The 16,231-nt window shown below is 42.6% G+C and overlaps 2 protein-coding genes and 3 gene segments (V, D, J or C); 2 read left to right on the top strand and 3 right to left on the bottom strand.

Annotated features, from left to right (window-relative positions):
• Positions 1 to 2,599, top strand: part of slc1a8b (solute carrier family 1 member 8b) — a 5,994-nt gene extending 3,395 nt beyond the window's left edge. The window contains exons 6-11 of the mRNA XM_003977135.3: positions 217 to 316; positions 909 to 1,142; positions 1,230 to 1,424; positions 1,499 to 1,633; positions 1,715 to 1,853; positions 1,955 to 2,599. Of these exons, the coding sequence (XP_003977184.1) occupies positions 217 to 316; positions 909 to 1,142; positions 1,230 to 1,424; positions 1,499 to 1,633; positions 1,715 to 1,853; positions 1,955 to 2,101 (950 nt within the window). The 3' untranslated portion in view covers positions 2,102 to 2,599. The remainder of the gene's footprint in view (positions 1 to 216; positions 317 to 908; positions 1,143 to 1,229; positions 1,425 to 1,498; positions 1,634 to 1,714; positions 1,854 to 1,954) is intronic.
• LOC101077535 (Ig kappa chain V-III region MOPC 63-like) overlaps positions 1 to 14,363 on the bottom strand; it is a 27,667-nt gene extending 13,304 nt beyond the window's left edge. The window contains 2 exon segments of the V gene segment in view: positions 13,894 to 14,221; positions 14,307 to 14,363. Of these exon segments, the coding sequence occupies positions 13,894 to 14,221; positions 14,307 to 14,358 (380 nt within the window).
• Positions 1 to 16,231, bottom strand: part of LOC115248046 (Ig kappa chain V-III region MOPC 63-like) — a 31,516-nt gene that overhangs the window by 7,219 nt on the left and 8,066 nt on the right. The window contains 1 exon segment of the V gene segment in view: positions 10,336 to 10,339. Coding sequence covers positions 10,336 to 10,339 — 4 coding nt within the window.
• The window catches only part of LOC105418531 (Ig kappa chain V-III region MOPC 63-like), a 21,589-nt gene extending 5,358 nt beyond the window's left edge, over positions 1 to 16,231 (top strand). Inside the window, 2 exon segments of the V gene segment in view lie at positions 15,014 to 15,051; positions 15,702 to 16,231. Coding sequence covers positions 15,014 to 15,051; positions 15,702 to 16,024 — 361 coding nt within the window.
• On the bottom strand, positions 2,645 to 9,399 carry LOC101062657 (ELAV-like protein 1). 4 transcript variants are annotated; one of them, XM_003977136.3, is made up of 7 exons: positions 9,245 to 9,394; positions 8,219 to 8,278; positions 6,885 to 7,065; positions 6,386 to 6,489; positions 5,753 to 5,906; positions 5,441 to 5,666; positions 2,645 to 4,658 (listed from the first exon to the last, which is right to left on the bottom strand). In XM_003977136.3, exons 2-7 carry the CDS (start codon positions 8,252 to 8,254, stop codon positions 4,334 to 4,336), a joined length of 1,026 nt encoding a protein of 341 aa, XP_003977185.1. In that variant the 5' UTR covers positions 8,255 to 8,278; positions 9,245 to 9,394; the 3' UTR covers positions 2,645 to 4,333. The 4 variants fall into 4 exon arrangements, with proteins under 4 accessions (XP_003977185.1, XP_011616544.1, XP_011616545.1 ...); XM_011618242.2 differs by lacking the exon at positions 9,245 to 9,394 and adding an exon at positions 9,100 to 9,153; XM_011618243.2 differs by lacking the exon at positions 8,219 to 8,278 and having other exon boundaries at positions 9,245 to 9,399.

Raw genomic sequence — 16,231 nt, 5'->3', positions numbered from 1 at the left:
GATGAATGCGGACACGAGAAAGGAGGCAATGGTCCTGATAGAGGTGAGGGGCCATCTGTGGGCGGGGCCTAAACGGGCCCACGACAGGTTTCATTAAATTAAGAAATAAGTGTATAGTTTGAGGTGCAGAACAACAGCAAAAACCTTGAAACCTTTTCATGGGGATTAGACTATAAATCAGATTAAATCACACGTGGACGTACGGGCTGTCCCCAGGTCTGCTGCTGGGGAAGATGGGAGAACGTGGAGCGCCGCTTGTGAACGTCTGCCAGTGCATTAACGAGTGCGTCATGAAGATCATCAACGCTGCCATGTGGTAAGACACACCTTCAGAAATAGACGAGAGCATAATTGAAGACACCCATTCAGATGAAGACAGCCCGGCAACAGTTCAGAGGCAGATTATGTCTAAAAATAAAGCCCAGGGAGTAACGGATGGCGTCTGAAGTGTTCTTAACGCCTCTCAGGCACCACAGCTCCTGAGGATAAATGTCAACGCAGCAGGATCTTAATGGCAATGATTGAAGTGTTTGACCACCTTGAAGACTTTTCCTAGGTTACATTTTTAGCCTGCAAGCATCTAAAAACCATTGTATGACGCAACATCAAGGGTTGTCTGAAACCGTATCCATGATGGTGCAGAGAGAAAATATTATTTTTTTGTCATCTATTTGAATAAATGATAGAATCTCACATGAACTCCAGTAGTTTGAGCAGTGTTTAAGGTGCACGAATCTGTCCATTTTCTGCTGAAATGCTTTTTGGAGGAAAACTTGTTTCTAAAACATAATTATTTTTAAAACTGTCTCTCATTTTTCTTATAATCTGAGAAATACAGAAGCTAATCAGGGCAGGTGTCTTTTTTAAAGTTCCTGCACAATCTAATCTTCGATCCCGAAACCATGCAGGTACTTCCCCTTCGGGATTGTGTTCCTGGTGGCAGGAAAGATCTTGGACATGCACGACCCGGCCCACCTGGGAGAGAAACTGGGCATGTACTTCATCACGGTCCTTTCCGGCCTGTTCGTGCACGGTCTCATCCTGCTGCCGCTCTTCTTCTACTTCTTCACTCGTAAGAATCCCTTTCCTTACATCCGAGGGCTGCTGCAGGCCCTCGTCATCGCGCTGGCCACATCCTCCAGGTAAGAGAGCCCCACAGTCCGGAGCAGGACAGTTTGTCCATCAGACGTCTGTCTCACCCTGCCTGTCTCACCTGTCCTCTTCCTCAGCTCAGCGACGTTACCAATCACCATGAAGTGTCTCCTGGAGAACTGCGGTGTGGACCGTCAGATTGCCCGTTTTGTGCTTCCAGTCGGGGCCACCATCAACATGGACGGCACCGCCCTGTACGAGGCCGTGGCGGCCATCTTTATAGCTCAGGTCAACGAGTATGATTTGGATTTCGGCCAGCTGGTCACCATTAGGTGAGACGTAACTAGTTTTCACTTAACTCGTGTGTTGAAATGTTGAAGTTAACACTTCCTGAATTCCACATCAGTATAACAGCAACAGCAGCCAGCATAGGGGCAGCTGGGATACCTCAAGCAGGGCTGGTTACCATGGTGATTGTCCTCACATCTGTGGGATTACCACCTGCTGACATCTCCTTAATTGTGGCCATTGACTGGGTTCTGTGAGTCCCTCAAACATCAAGTAGACAGCTTTGAGGACTTTGGGAGCAATGTGTGAGTGACCTACCCATTCTCTTTGTCAGTGATCGGTTCCGGACAATGATCAACGTCCTCGGCGATGCCCTCGCTGCTGGGATTATGGCGCATCTGTGCAAGAAGGACTTTGACAAAACATCCAATGGTGCTGTGGTCAACACACCTCCTCCTGCGAATGACCAACGGGTGAGGAGGCTTTCAAACCTTTAGCTGATCAAAATGTTCTAATGTCACGCGGTGACTGGGCTAGCTGCTGTTAACACTGGTGGTCGCTTCCTCCCCTCCAGAGGGACACGGTCATCTCCTTCGGCAACCAGAGCGTGGCGCTGTCGGACGCACCTCTCATCGCGCACCGCTGCGATTACATCTTCGAGGTGGATGGAGAGAACATGATGGAGAGGCCCGTAGCCTGCTACAACCTCTGCCAAGTATGAGACACAAGACTGCAAATTGCCTTTTTTCCTCGATGACGGAGAGGCCTGCCGTGGACAAGAGGGCCCGTTTGGACTTCTGACCCAAACCAGAGTCTGGGTGTAGCGGCCAACGTTTGGCAGCGCGGTGCAGAAGACGCATGAGCTCAAGTACTGTATGTCAGAGTAGAGCGGATTAATGGGGGAAAGGAAACCAGCGACCTGCAAAACCGGCAGCGGAAAAGTAGTAGGCTTTAAACGGGCTGGAGTTGCTATAGAAACAGTTACAGTAGCTGCTGTGATGGAGTCAGATTGGGGGTTTGAGTTGCCTTATGATCAGCATTTACAGCCTAATTTTAAGATCATGAAAAACTTAAAAGCAGTTGAACTTGTGTAAAGAAAGTATATAGGGGGCAGTTAAACAGTTAAGCTACTGACACCATCGTCACTAGGAAATGCTTTTATACCTATGCGTTTAAATTTTGTCTTATTTTCTAATAAAAACAGATCTTGTTCTATGTTGAGTCGTCACATTTATGTTACAAAAAAATCACTTAAATATTCCAATGGTTTTGAGATAAACATTTAATTCTGAAAAATCACAATGTTTTTATTGAATGGACCGAATGTTAGAAGACATGGACTTAGTGCCCCTTTAACACCAACAAATCTTTAAAAAAAACAACTCCAATAATGTAACATACAGCTACAAACATGTTCAAATAAATATGCACGTCCACTCACGAATAATACACTCATTTCTCTAATAAATTAAGGCGGAATGCTGTTTTTCTGGACTTTCCCAAAAGGATTCCCCTCACGTCTCCCATGTAGCGCTCTCTTAAAGTAAGCAGTACCACACAAATGTCAGTAAAATTATTAAAGTAAAAAAAAAAAACGGAGTCCAGGACTACAATAAACTGTATCTGCTTTAAGCAAGTTCTGAAATATTGCACAATGTTGAGACGTGAGCCAAAAAAACAAAAAAAACCCCCATTGAAATCCTGGATAAGAGCCAAAGCTGGAACTCATGGAGGGAGTTATCTCGTTGGCGTGGTTACGTTCTGACGAGGTTTAATCTCGGTGATTTCATCTTAAACCAGACTGTGATGCTCCACCTATGAACACCTCAACTGAATTCTTTATTAGTGTTTCACTGAGCTCAAACACGTCCGACATCGCTCGCTAATTCTGTTGCTCTGCAGTGTTTTACCGTTAGAACGATTTAGCCGCAGCTTTCTATGCACGCTGATCCGAGCTAACACTGATCGAAGCCAGATATCTGTTGAACCGCAGGCCGACTTCAGTAATAAAGGGAAAAAAGAAAGAAAAAGAAACAAACCAAACAAAACTCAGCAAAACAAAATAAAATTTAATGGTGTTTTTATGTTCCAAGGGAAACAAATTTTTTTTTAAAATTAAAAAGAATAACTAAATGAAATAAACAGGCCATTAAGGTTCTCTTTAGGGGAAAGATGCTCCTCAAAGTTATGTTTGGAGATTACAGTTAGGAGACAGAATGTATGAGGGGGGAAATCAATGAAAAGAAAAAGCAAACAGCAAAACAAACTGGGATTAGAGGATCAAATCTCTGCCTGCCTTTGGTCCGTCTCTTTCATCGACTTTCATACTTCACTGGACTCTCCAGACAACTTTACAAGGGACGACAACAAAATCAACCAGATCAAAAACAGACCGTTAGATCTTGAAGGTGAGCCAATTTCCTGTCACGAGTGGCTGAGATCTGCGATGCTCTAAAACAGCCTGGCTAAAAGTGCTTAATTTTCACGGTAACTCAACGTGACGGTGATGTTTTTGCGGGTCTGTTTATCGGCTGGATCGTCATTTTAAGGCATCTTTTCGGATTTACGAGATCCTCACCTATTCCCCAGAAGCGCCGTTGGGGAGAACGCGCTGGGCTCTCTGCCGTTTGGAACCGCTTCCCAGCCTTCTGTTGGGAGTCCTCAGCTGAACATCCAACACACATGAGCATCTTAGCTTTTTCGACATTTGCTTTAAAATTACTTGGGGACAGCCACATATATTCGTAACCCCCTCTATAATATCAAACTACTGAATGTCAGAGTCCAAAACATGAGTACAAAGACAATTAAGAAGTTGTTTGGACAAATACAAAAGGTGCAGAAGAGTCAACTTAACTCTGGATACACTAAAACTCAAAGGCTGCAAACTTCTCGCTGTTAAAGCCTCCTGCAGGTCGTTTCCACCTCTCCTCTACACCCCACTGTCCAATTTCTATTTGTGACCTTTGCTGGTCTTAAAGGACACTTGCAGTATTTTTTCTCCGAGCCGGTAGCCGTTAAGGCTGGCGATGGCCATGGCCGCGTCCTCGTAGTTGGACATGGTGACGAAGCCGAAGCCCTTGCACTTGTTGGTGGTGAAGTCGCGGATCACTTTGACGTTTGTGACGGCGCCGAAGGGGCCGAACATCTGCCAGAGGATGGTTTCGTCCGCCTCCTGGCCGAGGTTGTAGATGAAGATGCACCAGCCGTTATTGGAGTTGGTGGGGACGCTGACGCCGCCCACCCCCCCCATGTGATCGACGCTCATGGGCGAGAACCTGAAATGGTAATGTTGACAGCTCTTTATCAGCAAAAAGAAATTGTTTTTTTTACCGACACTGGTCCTTTTCTTTAAAAATGTACAACCACATCGAAAGCATGGCTTAAAGTAGTCATGGGGGGTGGGGGTGCCACATACCGTTTGGTACAATAAAGCCATTTAATTAATATAAGTAATCAACAATACGTGCACCACTTCCACCTTTCAATGGCAACAGTAGATAATTAACTGTGTAAGCAGTGCTGCTGGTAGCATTAGTTGATAAAGCTATAAAAATGTGTTTCTGGATAAAATGACAACCTTACAAGACTGTTATATTTTTTCTGCTGCTTCATCAATTTTTGCTACTGCTACCAATAGGTGGGTCTCCATCTATTGGCGCTAACATTACCCAATAACAAATGATGTTGCGTACACTGCAACCTAACCAATATGGACTATTAATTATCTGTTAAATGATGAGGTTGCAGAGATGCACCTTTCCATAGGTAGCAGAAATTGACAGAACAGCGGCTCAGCTGTCCACAGATATTAGCTTGGTAAAGACAACGAGCTATGTCCCTCTCATTCCATGGATCAGTGTAGCTGGCGGGAACCCCCACATGCTGGCTTTAGAGCGTCCGCCTGTTTGTGGATTCACTCCAGCCATGTCAACGGGCCATCACACACTCATTTTTCAAAGCAGTCAAACTCTGCACCTTGTGGATCCGGCCTGGGGCTGGAACACTTTAAGCCCTGATCTAAAGGTTTTAAATCTTAAAGCAACTCGCTGGCACGCACCTAAACCTCTGTGCCTGGTGATGTAATGGCCCCCCGAAACGCCGAGACTGGTTGTGGAAGAGTTGAGAGATGACCTGTGTGTTCTTTGTCTGATTTGGGTTGGCCGCAAACTTGACTGTGATTGGCTCGACGACCCCTGAAGGTTTTTGGCCATTCAGGTTGTTGACGGCATCCTCTGCCTCTGCCCGCTTGTCAAACCGGATGAAAGCCACGCCCCTGGATGCGCCTGTGTGAAATGATTGATGCAGCTGTTTAAGGGGTTGGTTAAACATTCGGTTTCAGAAAGCCAAAGGCGTTAGTTAAGCTTCATACCTGTAGCTTGGTCAACAAGAACACGCGAGTTAATGATACGCCCGAATCGGGAAAACATGTCCTCCACATCCTTCTGGGTCATGGACTTGGGCAGGCCGCTGATGTATAAGTTAGCATCCTTTATTGTGTCAGAGCTGGGCCGAGCATACGAAACCTGACAACAGGAAACACTTCCTCGATTAAAATTCTGCTGACTGTGCAAAACATAACAACTACAAGCCTGTAAATTCACTCAGCTGTTGATATATTTGCTTATTATATCATTAAAAGGGCAAAGTTGCAACATCTGACCTAACAGATTTTCTTACCCAACAGATTTGATCTATTATTGATTTAATTTTATACTTCATTGATTTCTTGTGTTAAATATTGGAGTGGAGCAAAGATTAGCAACAAAAGTATAAATAATTTTTTTAAAATTCGAAATACAAAGGATACTTAAAACAATTGTTTTTTGTTAAAAACACTGAATTTACCGCAAAAGTGCCTTCAAGTTAACACACAACAGGAAAAGTAGTGTCACTTATTGCACTGACAGGCACTAGCTAGCTAGCAAACAGCAGAGGAGCCACAGAGGTTATAAAACAAGAAATCTGTAGTTTGACAATTGTAGAACACCTTGTTGCACATTACCTTGATATTTTTGGACTGTAGCCTTAGTCCATTCAGTGTATTGATAGCTCTTTCTGCATCACTAGGGGTAACATAGTTAACAAATCCGTACCCTAAACTGTGGCCTAGAGAAAAAAAAAGGAAAACAATAAAACAAAACAAAAAAAGGTTGTATAGTTTAAAAAAATTGGCAAACAAATATATTAAAACAAAAAAGAAAGAAAAGAAAAAAACAATTCTTGACAATGCATGCTAATCTAAAGAAAGAAACAAACAGTCTCCAGTTAAAAAGAGCTGGACGGGCTGGAACAAAAATCTACCTCCTACCTGGGTTCTCGGCTAAATGAAATCACGGTTTAAAAAAATCGTTAAGGAGAGGGAGAGGGTTCATATCCTCCTCGTAAGATGATCCACTTTCTGCTAAATCCACACAAACATTGTATTTCGGAAAGGTCAAAGCCTTGCCCAGAGGCGTCACACTGGTTCACCACAGGTCTCGTCCCATCGCAGCCTGACCTACCTGCGATTTTGTCTCGGATCAGCTTTGCGGACTCCACCTCCCCGATGCTGCTGAAGAGGCTCCGCAGCTCCTCCTGCGACATGTTCTGAGGCAGGTAGTTCACTATTAGGTTGGTCTTTGCATCCTTTCCCTCGCCCCCCCCCATGTGGTCTTCATAACCGTTTGACATGTCATACACCTCCTGCAGAAGAGACACAAGCGGTGACTAAACTGCACGACATCGTGGTCGGACACGAGCGCTCCAGTTAAACCGAGTTCTAACTGGGCGTACATGACCATTTAAATAATAGAACACTATAAAAGCAATTAATAAATAAGATAAAGAGCAACAGCTATTTATGTTCCATAAATATAATTAGATTTATTCCCCAATAGTTGAACATCTGTCGTTTGGGAAAATTATGGATGCAGAAAATAAGTGTCACATGTGCAACTGTTATGTAATTCAAGCCCAACAAATCCAGAGGGAGGGTGGTGATTCTTCAAACCAACCTTCAGCACAAATACGTCAGAATTCCGTGAAGAGCAAGAAGGGAAAAAAGCCTAAATGCTCAATCGCCACAAACTCAAAGCACCAACTCCAAACGCCGCTGCAAAAATCCTTTGAATTCAACTGAAATCTGACTTCCTGCACAATCCTAACACACATTATTATTATATTATTTGCAGATTTCTCTTCTGAATTTTTAAAAAATAAATAGAATTAAAACAGGTCAAACAAAAGGGTTGTTTTTATATATAAAAAAAGTTTGCTACCCAAGTTTTCTAAAAAGAAACCATAAAGGTTCTGCGTACCTTTATGTAGTGAACAATGTGACGAGGTTCATTTAGTCCTAATGCAGAAGTAACCACACTGACACTACAACTGCTGTTAAATATGAAGATGTGGTTGGCAACACCAGAGCAAGACGGCCGATTTTTGACCGTTTATGTACTTGTTGTGACAGCAGAGACCTTGGCTGGGGGCTGAAAATGGATCGCACACTTATAACAGGAAGATGCCCAGCTACCCCCCCACAGAGGTCCATTCATGCAGAAGCACAGTTGGGAATGTGTATTCTGCTGGGTTAGAAGCTCAGAGGATGAATGAGTCCTGTACAAACTGTCAGCAGGCTTCACATGTCTTCTGATTCCACCAAGAATGGGACAATTTTAGCGAAACCTCTATCAGCTCAAAACCATAACGTTCATGAACATTTAGACAGATGTGGATGTATCCTCATTAGCTCCCAATCACTTCACTCCAAAACCCCCAGTTTGCACGTCCAACACCAAGTTGATGAAGTCACACGTCACAGCATCACTTGATACGGGAGCCAAAATGTCATACTCACATTCTTATTGTCATTGTGCCACTGTTGGATTGCCATGGCGACACCTTGCAGCTCCTGAAGCTGGGCGGGATTAAGACAGAAATCCAACAACCCAGTTAGAGACCCAGAGGGCATTTGGATTGAGCAGGAGTAGCTTGACTCCACACATTATACGGACCCTAATCCAGCCTTGACCAATTTCATTTTGATTCTGCCTGCCCAGATAACATGCACGGTGAAATGGGTTCCTTTCTGGAGTTGTGTTCCAACCCCCCAGCACACATATTGTGAAAGCTTTTGCACAACTGGATGCACGTATTCCCCATAACCTCAAATATAACGTGCGCCACTCGGTTCCACACCAATTCTGGACTGGATTCTGCACTAATAACGGTGATCAGTCTTTTGCAAAGGTGCTTGGGAATATACTGGGTGAAGGATTGGGACGTAACAATGCACATTTGTATTACATTAAACCGCTGCAAAGCAGAGAGACCATGAAAGTGGCTCTACAATGCCATCAGTTTCCCAAACTGCCATTTTATACTGGCATTTAATTTCATCTTTAGCTCGCACAGCTTTGAAATGCAGTGGTACTGACATTCTCTATCAATCAATATACTTTTATAGAATAAGACCCTCTGTTATAACCCGTTTAATGATGACCTTTTGCTCTCTCTGCTGATCTGAGGCATACAGAGTCAAAGCTGGTGATGAAGCGGAGCGGCCTGACTCGTAGCATCAGCATTAGCATTAGCAGGCTAACTAGCATCATAGCCCGTCCCTCCCCCGGGTAGAAAACGGACACACGCAAGAGTGAGGACGACTAAATAAGCACACGCCCTTGGAGTATTATGGACTCTACTAAAGATGAGGAGCTGTTAAGGACAGCAAATATTTACCACATTTCAGCGCCTGAATCCCAACAGGCCAGGGAGGCTAACGTTAACGCCTCCAAAAGCCTCGAGAGCAGCATGGCACTCAGTGGCAACAGCGAACCAAATAACATACAGGCTTAGAAATGCACGGGGGCAGTAAAAACCTCACCAGAATAAAGGCGGCACTTTTGCCCTCTTCTCTCGTGTTATTTTTTATTGATTTTCTTCGACGTTTGCTTCGCTCCAAATCAGGCCTCACACGGCGAAGAAGCCGAGGAAGGAGCGACGCGTCACCTCCAACTACGCCCCCGCACGTCAAACCACGCCCACTGAAAACGAGTTGACGTTTGATGTCCATGTGCAATTCCATTTTAGTTCTCTTATATTACATGCCAATTCAGACAGTTTTGATTTTAAATTGACTTGCTTACTTACCAGAATTTTATCTATATTATTTTCATAATTGGCAGTGGTTTTTTTTTGTTTGTTTTGTCTTAGCTGTGATGCATCAAATAATATTTTTTACACATTTTGCACTAAGGTGCTGTACACAGGGTAATAACTCAAAAACAAAAAATAAAATCTTGAACTCAGATGACATCAAATGACAATCAATTACAGATATAACAGATTAAGACAATTAAAGTGCAGGGAAGGCCAATGTAAAGAGGTGTAAAAACCCTGTTTTTAAAAACTGTATTTTAGAGGGGAATCTCTAATGTCCGGTGGCAGACGATGGATCAGCAACCACGAAGGCTCTGTCACCGTGTTGTTTAAGCAGGGGACATGAAGGAGACCTGGGAGCTGCCCTGAGATGAACGATATAAGCAATGGAGCTGGGTTAAGGGCTAGGGTCAGGCGGTAGGGCAAACCCAAACCCAAAACCCTGGACCCAGAAAGGATCCCTGGGGGACACCGTGATGACCAGGGGAAGGGGATGAAAAAAACTGTGCTAACAAGGCTAAAACGTTCTTTGGTGGAGGTAGGAGTGAAACCAATTTAGGGCTGTCCTCTTAATTCCAACCGACCGTTCCAGAGAAGCCAGGAATGTACTCTGGTCGACGTCGAAAAATGCAGCACGAAGATAGAAGGGTGCAACAGAACGTACTCAAAATAAATCAGCAGTAAAAGTATATTGGCACTTTTTTTAAAAAAATTGTTCCTGATTGGGTGACAGTTTGGTCACAATAGGGTTCAAATCAGAAGTAGTTATCATGCTGTGTTCTGGACGACGCGAAATGTCAGTGCTGAAAGAATGATCCACCTCCATTATCTTTGTCAAGTCTACAGCAGGTGAAAACAACTACGGGGCAAAAGTTTAAAATCCCTCATCTGGTTGAAAAAGTGGTGAGATATTCAGATGCTTCTAAATAATCAGAACAAACTACATCACATAGTTACTTACATTAAATTGTGTACAATGTTTTATTTGTAAAATTTATTAAAATGTATTTGAATATGATTCATATGAATCTGGTTTGTACTTGGTGACTCTGGTGTTGACTGAACCAGTTCTGCTGGTGACTCTTCATCGTCTGCAGCTGCAGTTGTGTGTCAGAGAACAACACGGCTGTCACGTCTGACACAATCACGTGTGTAGCTCAGCAGCTAGATGTGAGAGCGCTAAATCATTGTCATGTTGCTCCTGTTGGTGATGATGATGATGATGATGATGATGATGATGATGATGATGATGTTGCTATTAAAGCTTGAAGTGATGAAGACATTTCTGCTTGGTTGTTTATCTTCACTGATACTATTTTCAAATAAAGCATCACAATCTGGTCATCAACCATCTTTACTCCACATTTGTCTTTAGTTTTTGTCTGTTTTCAACAGGAAAATTTGGAAGAACTCAGACAATCCTGGTTGAAGAAGGTGAAATATCCCAGTATCGAAATATAATAAATCATGTTAGAAGAGATGGTTACAGCTCGTTGTAGATGGATTTATATTCATGAATATGAACATGAATGTGTTTCATGGCTGATAGGAGTTTATTCCTTTATGATCTCTACATTATTTATTATATAACAGTATCATAACAAATTTGGCATGAATGAAGCAAAGTTCATCAAATCTGCACAAAGAAGCAGCACTTGAGTAAATGTAATTTCTGATTTAATGGTTAATTATTACTAATGATTTTTTGTCCATTGTAACTTGTAATATATCATTCCTCTATTAATGATTAAACTGAGTATTTGTGTATTTTTCATGGTTATTTTAAAGCTTTTAAACTGATTTGACTTGTGTTTAAATGAATCTGGTTTGTACTTGGTGACTCTGGTGTTGACTGAACCAGTTCTGCTGGTGACTCTTCATCGTCTGCAGCTGCAGCTGCTGTTTTCACTTCAGTCACACTGAGGGAGGTTTTTGTACGGCTCTAAATCACTGTGTGAATGTTCCATCGCGATGGTCACCCAGACAGTAATAATCTGCTTCATCTTCAGCCTGAACACCAGTGATGGTTAGAGTGTACTGAGAACCAGATCTGCTGCCACTGAATCGAGACGGCGTTCCTGTGAAGCGACTTGATACAGAATATATCAGAAGTTTAGGAGCCTGTCCAGGTTTCTGAAGGTACCAGCTGAGATAGCCGCCAATATTTGAGCTTCCTGTGGCGCTGATGGTCACAGACCCTCCAACACTAACAGACTTGAATTTATCAGCCTGAGTCAGAAAGTTGTTGGCAGAAGATTCTGAAATGACAAACAACAAATGTTAAAAAGAGCAGTTGAAAAGAGCCTGGAGGAGCAGTTATGATGTAAAAATGAAATGATTTCAGCCTCCTTGGAAAGAAGAAGAGGATGAAATCAAACAATGTTGAAAAGTCTCACCCTGACTCAGAAAGATGACAGTCAGAATTATTGACAACATGGTGATGCTGAAGTTTTCAGTGTGAGAGCGTGAAAAGAGTTCAGACTCTCTGTGACATCAGAACTTTAAACTCTGAGGAGCAACCATGCAGAAAAACATGCAAATGTTCTGCAGAAGACAGAAACTCACCTGTTCTAGTGAAACACAGACACATGAGGAGGAGTCACATTTTTTCCACTGAGAGTTGAATAAAAACTTTTATTCTGTTAATTTTCTCCTTTCTTTCATTAATTATTTCTCATTAACAAGTTTATATTCTGACCTGCTGTCAGAGACACAAACATGGAGCTTTGACTCCATTAATGTCATCAAAAATGTCTCATTATTGCTGTTTTAGGCTCAAATCTGCTTTGTTTCTCATTGGGTTCCTTATGAAAATGCTGACTCAGCGTGGGTTCCATCTGTTAGAATGACATGATGTGATCAGTCACGTGTGCCAGAAACTTGCTATTTTATCTTCATTGTCACTGAGTCCACAACAGTCACAAGAAACAAGGATATCAGGAGAAGCACCGATGAATGTCACCCTTCATGAAGGAACCTGGGTGGTGTATTTGGACTTTTTCACGAGATTAATCTTGTTCATATATAAACATGCAAATTTCTCATGATTACATCAGCAGGTTCTGGCTGACTCTGACTCACTCTGGTTGTTTTGGATCAGTGCAACATGCAGTTTATAGTTTAGATGCTGTAATTGGACCAGCATGAAATCTATAACAGAGAAGAGTTGATCCCTTGTAGTGGGCTCAGGTACCTTCGCTTGTTCCTCTGGAACTGAAATGTCAATGTCTTTGCACATGGACAATGAATCACTATAGTTCATGGGAACTGCCTCCAATTGTCTAACATTGTTTCAGGAACCACATTATCAGAGTAAGGCTCAGTCAGGGACAAAATAAGAGACTTTGATGCAGCAACAGGCCCATAACAACCCTTCCATTCCTGGAAAAGATCAATGAAAGAGCTGTTTTTCAACTGATCCACTCCATCATGTTTAAAAACATTTTTTAATATATTTCAGTCTGGATTTCCCCCAGACCACAGCACTGAGGCTGCACCTGTTAAAGCCTTGACCGACATAGATGTCAAGAGTGATGCATCTAAAACTGCTGTCCTGGTTTTGCTGGACCTCAGTGCTGCATTTGACACAGCTGGAAAAAGTGGCTGGGATGTACTGGTTCTGGACTCAATTGGTTCAAATCTTACTTCCAACACAGGGACACTTTGTCTCAGTTGGTCACTAGAAGTCAGAGTGAACAAAGATCACATGTGGGGTTCCTCAGGGATCCATTCTCGGGCCTCTTCACTGTCTTCAAGCTGCATCTTGCTCAGCTAATAGGAAATCACATCTGTTACTGTTTTCATGCAGATGACACACAACTTTATATTTAAAGTCATGATGTGGCTACAGTCCCTTAGTTGCTCCCAGTAAGTGTATTTAACAACTCAGTTAGTGAGTTAGTGTTAAAACTTTCTCCAGCTCAATGCTGAAGAACAGAAATGATTGTATTTGGCCTCAAGAATGAAAGGTCAAAGATCAGAGCTCCCCTTGACTTGATGCAGCTTCTCTCTCAGCCTGTTACCACCTAAAGAACACTGGTAGATTTAAGGGTTCTCTGCCTGGAGAAGACACAGAGAAACTTGTTCATGTTGTCATTTTCAGCAGGTTAGATTATTGTGATGGAATCTTCACACTTGGAATATGATTGTTTATGAATTTGGCTGCACAAACAAACTTGTCAGGATTCTTTTGATAATCCAATCAAACAGTGTTTGAGCCAGTTTGTGTGATTAAAGTAGTTGTCAGTGATGTTTCTGTCAGTTGTGTGTTCACTGGTCTGTGTCAGAGTCTCTTCCTCTTCAGCAGCTGCTGGAACATCTCAGTGTCTCTGCTCTCTGACTGAGGGAGGTTTTTGTTCCACTCTAAATCACTGTGTGAACACGTCCCCACTGTGATAACTCTGACAGTAATAAACTGCTTCATCTTGAGTCTGAACTCCACTGATGGTCAAAGTGAAGTCGGTGCTGCTGCCACTGCCACTAAACCGAGCTGCTGTTCCTGAATGATTTATTATGTGTCTTACTAGCAGCTGTGGAGGCTGTCCAGGTTTCTGTTGATACCAGCCCAAACAATCACTATATGATTGTCCATTATGACAGCGGCTGTGAACAGCAGGGTTTGTTTTACAGGTGAGAGCGACAGTGGATCCTGGAGTAGATGTGATCACTGCAGGCTGAGTCACAGTCACCTGACCGCTGCATCCTGCAGACAAAAACACATCATTTATCAGCAGAAAGAGAGGAGAGAAAAGACACAAGGACATCTTTGAGGTTGTGAGGGAACAAACCTGTAAAAGAGCAGCAGGTCAGCGTCCAGATGAGGATGGTGATGAGAGTCATGCTGCTTGTGCTTTCTGCTGTGTTGACTGACAGATCTGAGTCCTGCAGTGTTGAACTAACACCACTATAAACCTTCTCAGATCAGCTGATGATGCAAAGCCTCCTCTCTATGGAAATGATGTCTCTGCTCTCAACACACTGAAGGCACGAGCAGACAAAATCAACACAAACACAGCTTGGATTAAAAGCAACTTTCTTCTTCATGGAACTGAAGAAAAGATTTGACAAATACAGCTGAGCATCAACAACAGATGCTGATGTGAGAATGTTTGCATTTTTAAACTGGATTCAGCAGTTTTAGCTTTAAAAAAAACAATTTCTTGGAAACTTTTACAGCTGACTTTGTAAAATGTTATTCATTTTAAATAACTTGAAATTGCATTTTTTAAACCATAAATTAAAATGTAGAATGAGAATATTGTAACTGATCCACATCAGTTTTGATCATGTAAAGAGACTGATGTGTAAAAGTGATCAAATCGTTCAAATTTAAAAAGAGAAATTTCACTTTAAATCTATTGAAAATGTTGGTGCATTAAATCAACTGGTAATAATCCATTTTTGAGAGAAAAAGATGTGAATTTTCAGTGGGTAGCTGCTTGTTGACAGTGCAGGAGGTTTTTGTACGACCACTTGATGAGTTTGTATCACTGTGGTACACGTTTGGTGGGGGAACCAAACTCATCGTTGACTGTAAGTAACAGATTTTTATTTGAATCTTTTTCACTTTTACGTTTTTATCAATTTTAAAGGAGACTTTTGCATTTGTCTCGTTTTAATTGTTATTATTTGATTCCATCTGAGTCACAACTTTATAAACATCATCATTAATTAAAGATTATATTAAATTGTTTCTTTATAAACTGAAAATAAATAACTGGCTTCTCAATTTTTATGTTAATTGTTTCAAATTTTATGTGGACATGTAACATTTGTAGTTAATTAGACTCAACTTTCATTGCTCATAACCTTCCTTGAGTAGTTTAATCTCATTATTGTTTGGTCATTTTCAACATTCTGACTGTTTAACAATGTAAAAACTGATTTTATTAGATTTTATCCGTAAATGCAACTTTTCTTTGCGTGGACGCTTCATTTATTTTCCCTGTGGTGAAAAGGAAGTGAAACAGACAGATGCCACAGATGTGAAGTGTGTTCTCACCAGTGTTTCACCTGTGTCACGTTAAACTCTCGACTGTATATAAAGAAGTTAAAGAGAAGAAAATCGTCACGCTGTCCAACATTGTCCAAACATGTCAAAATGTCCTCAGTCATCACCAGCTAACGGCTCAGTCAGATTTGATGGTGTCCAAACCTTCACGTCTTTCTGGTCTCTCCTCCAGCGGGTGTGGTGCGTCCCACCCTGACCGTCCTCCCCCCCTCCCCAGAGGAGCTGCAGCAGGGCAGTGCCACACTGGTGTGTCTGGCCAGCGGGGGCTCCCCCTCACAGTGGAAGCTGAGCTGGAAGGTGGGGGGCAGCAGCACCACCACACCGACCTCACACAGCCTGGAGGTCCTGGGGAGTGACGGCCGCTTCAGCTGGAGCAGCACCCTGAACCTCCCTGCAGACCAGTGGAAGAAGGTGGACTCAGTGACCTGTGAGGCCAGTCTGAGTGGACAGAGCTCTGTCACTCAAACCCTGGACCCTCACAGCTGCTCAGTCTAGAGGTTCAGCAACACTTCCTGTCTGGAAACCGTGCTGCTTCTGTCCTCAACATCTTGATGGAGCGACACATCTTTTCTGCTCACATATTCCTGCATGAGCGTGACTCTGCTTTCATCTGGACATTTCTCTAACTCACCTCACTCATTTTCTGTCCTCAGATGTGAATTTAAAGTCACAAAATAAACATTTCAATCATTTCAGCCAACA

Source organism: Takifugu rubripes, chromosome 2 (genome assembly GCF_901000725.2).
Source record: "Takifugu rubripes chromosome 2, fTakRub1.2, whole genome shotgun sequence".
Lineage (NCBI taxonomy): Eukaryota > Metazoa > Chordata > Actinopteri > Tetraodontiformes > Tetraodontidae > Takifugu > Takifugu rubripes.
Note: the sequence above shows the minus strand (reverse complement) of the source record. Positions and strands in the feature narration are given on the sequence as shown.

Bases quoted from the DNA above. Each gene is read 5' to 3' on its own strand.
- LOC101062657 (XM_003977136.3), bottom strand. From the start codon at position 8,254: ATGGCAATCCAACAGTGGCACAATGACAATAAGAAT. The intron at 6,490-6,884 runs GTAGGTCAGGCT...TTTTTTCTCTAG, and splicing joins GATCCGAGACAAAATCGCAG to GCCACAGTTTAGGGTACGGA. The intron at 5,667-5,752 runs GTATGAAGCTTA...CATTTCACACAG, and splicing joins TCTTGTTGACCAAGCTACAG to GCGCATCCAGGGGCGTGGCT.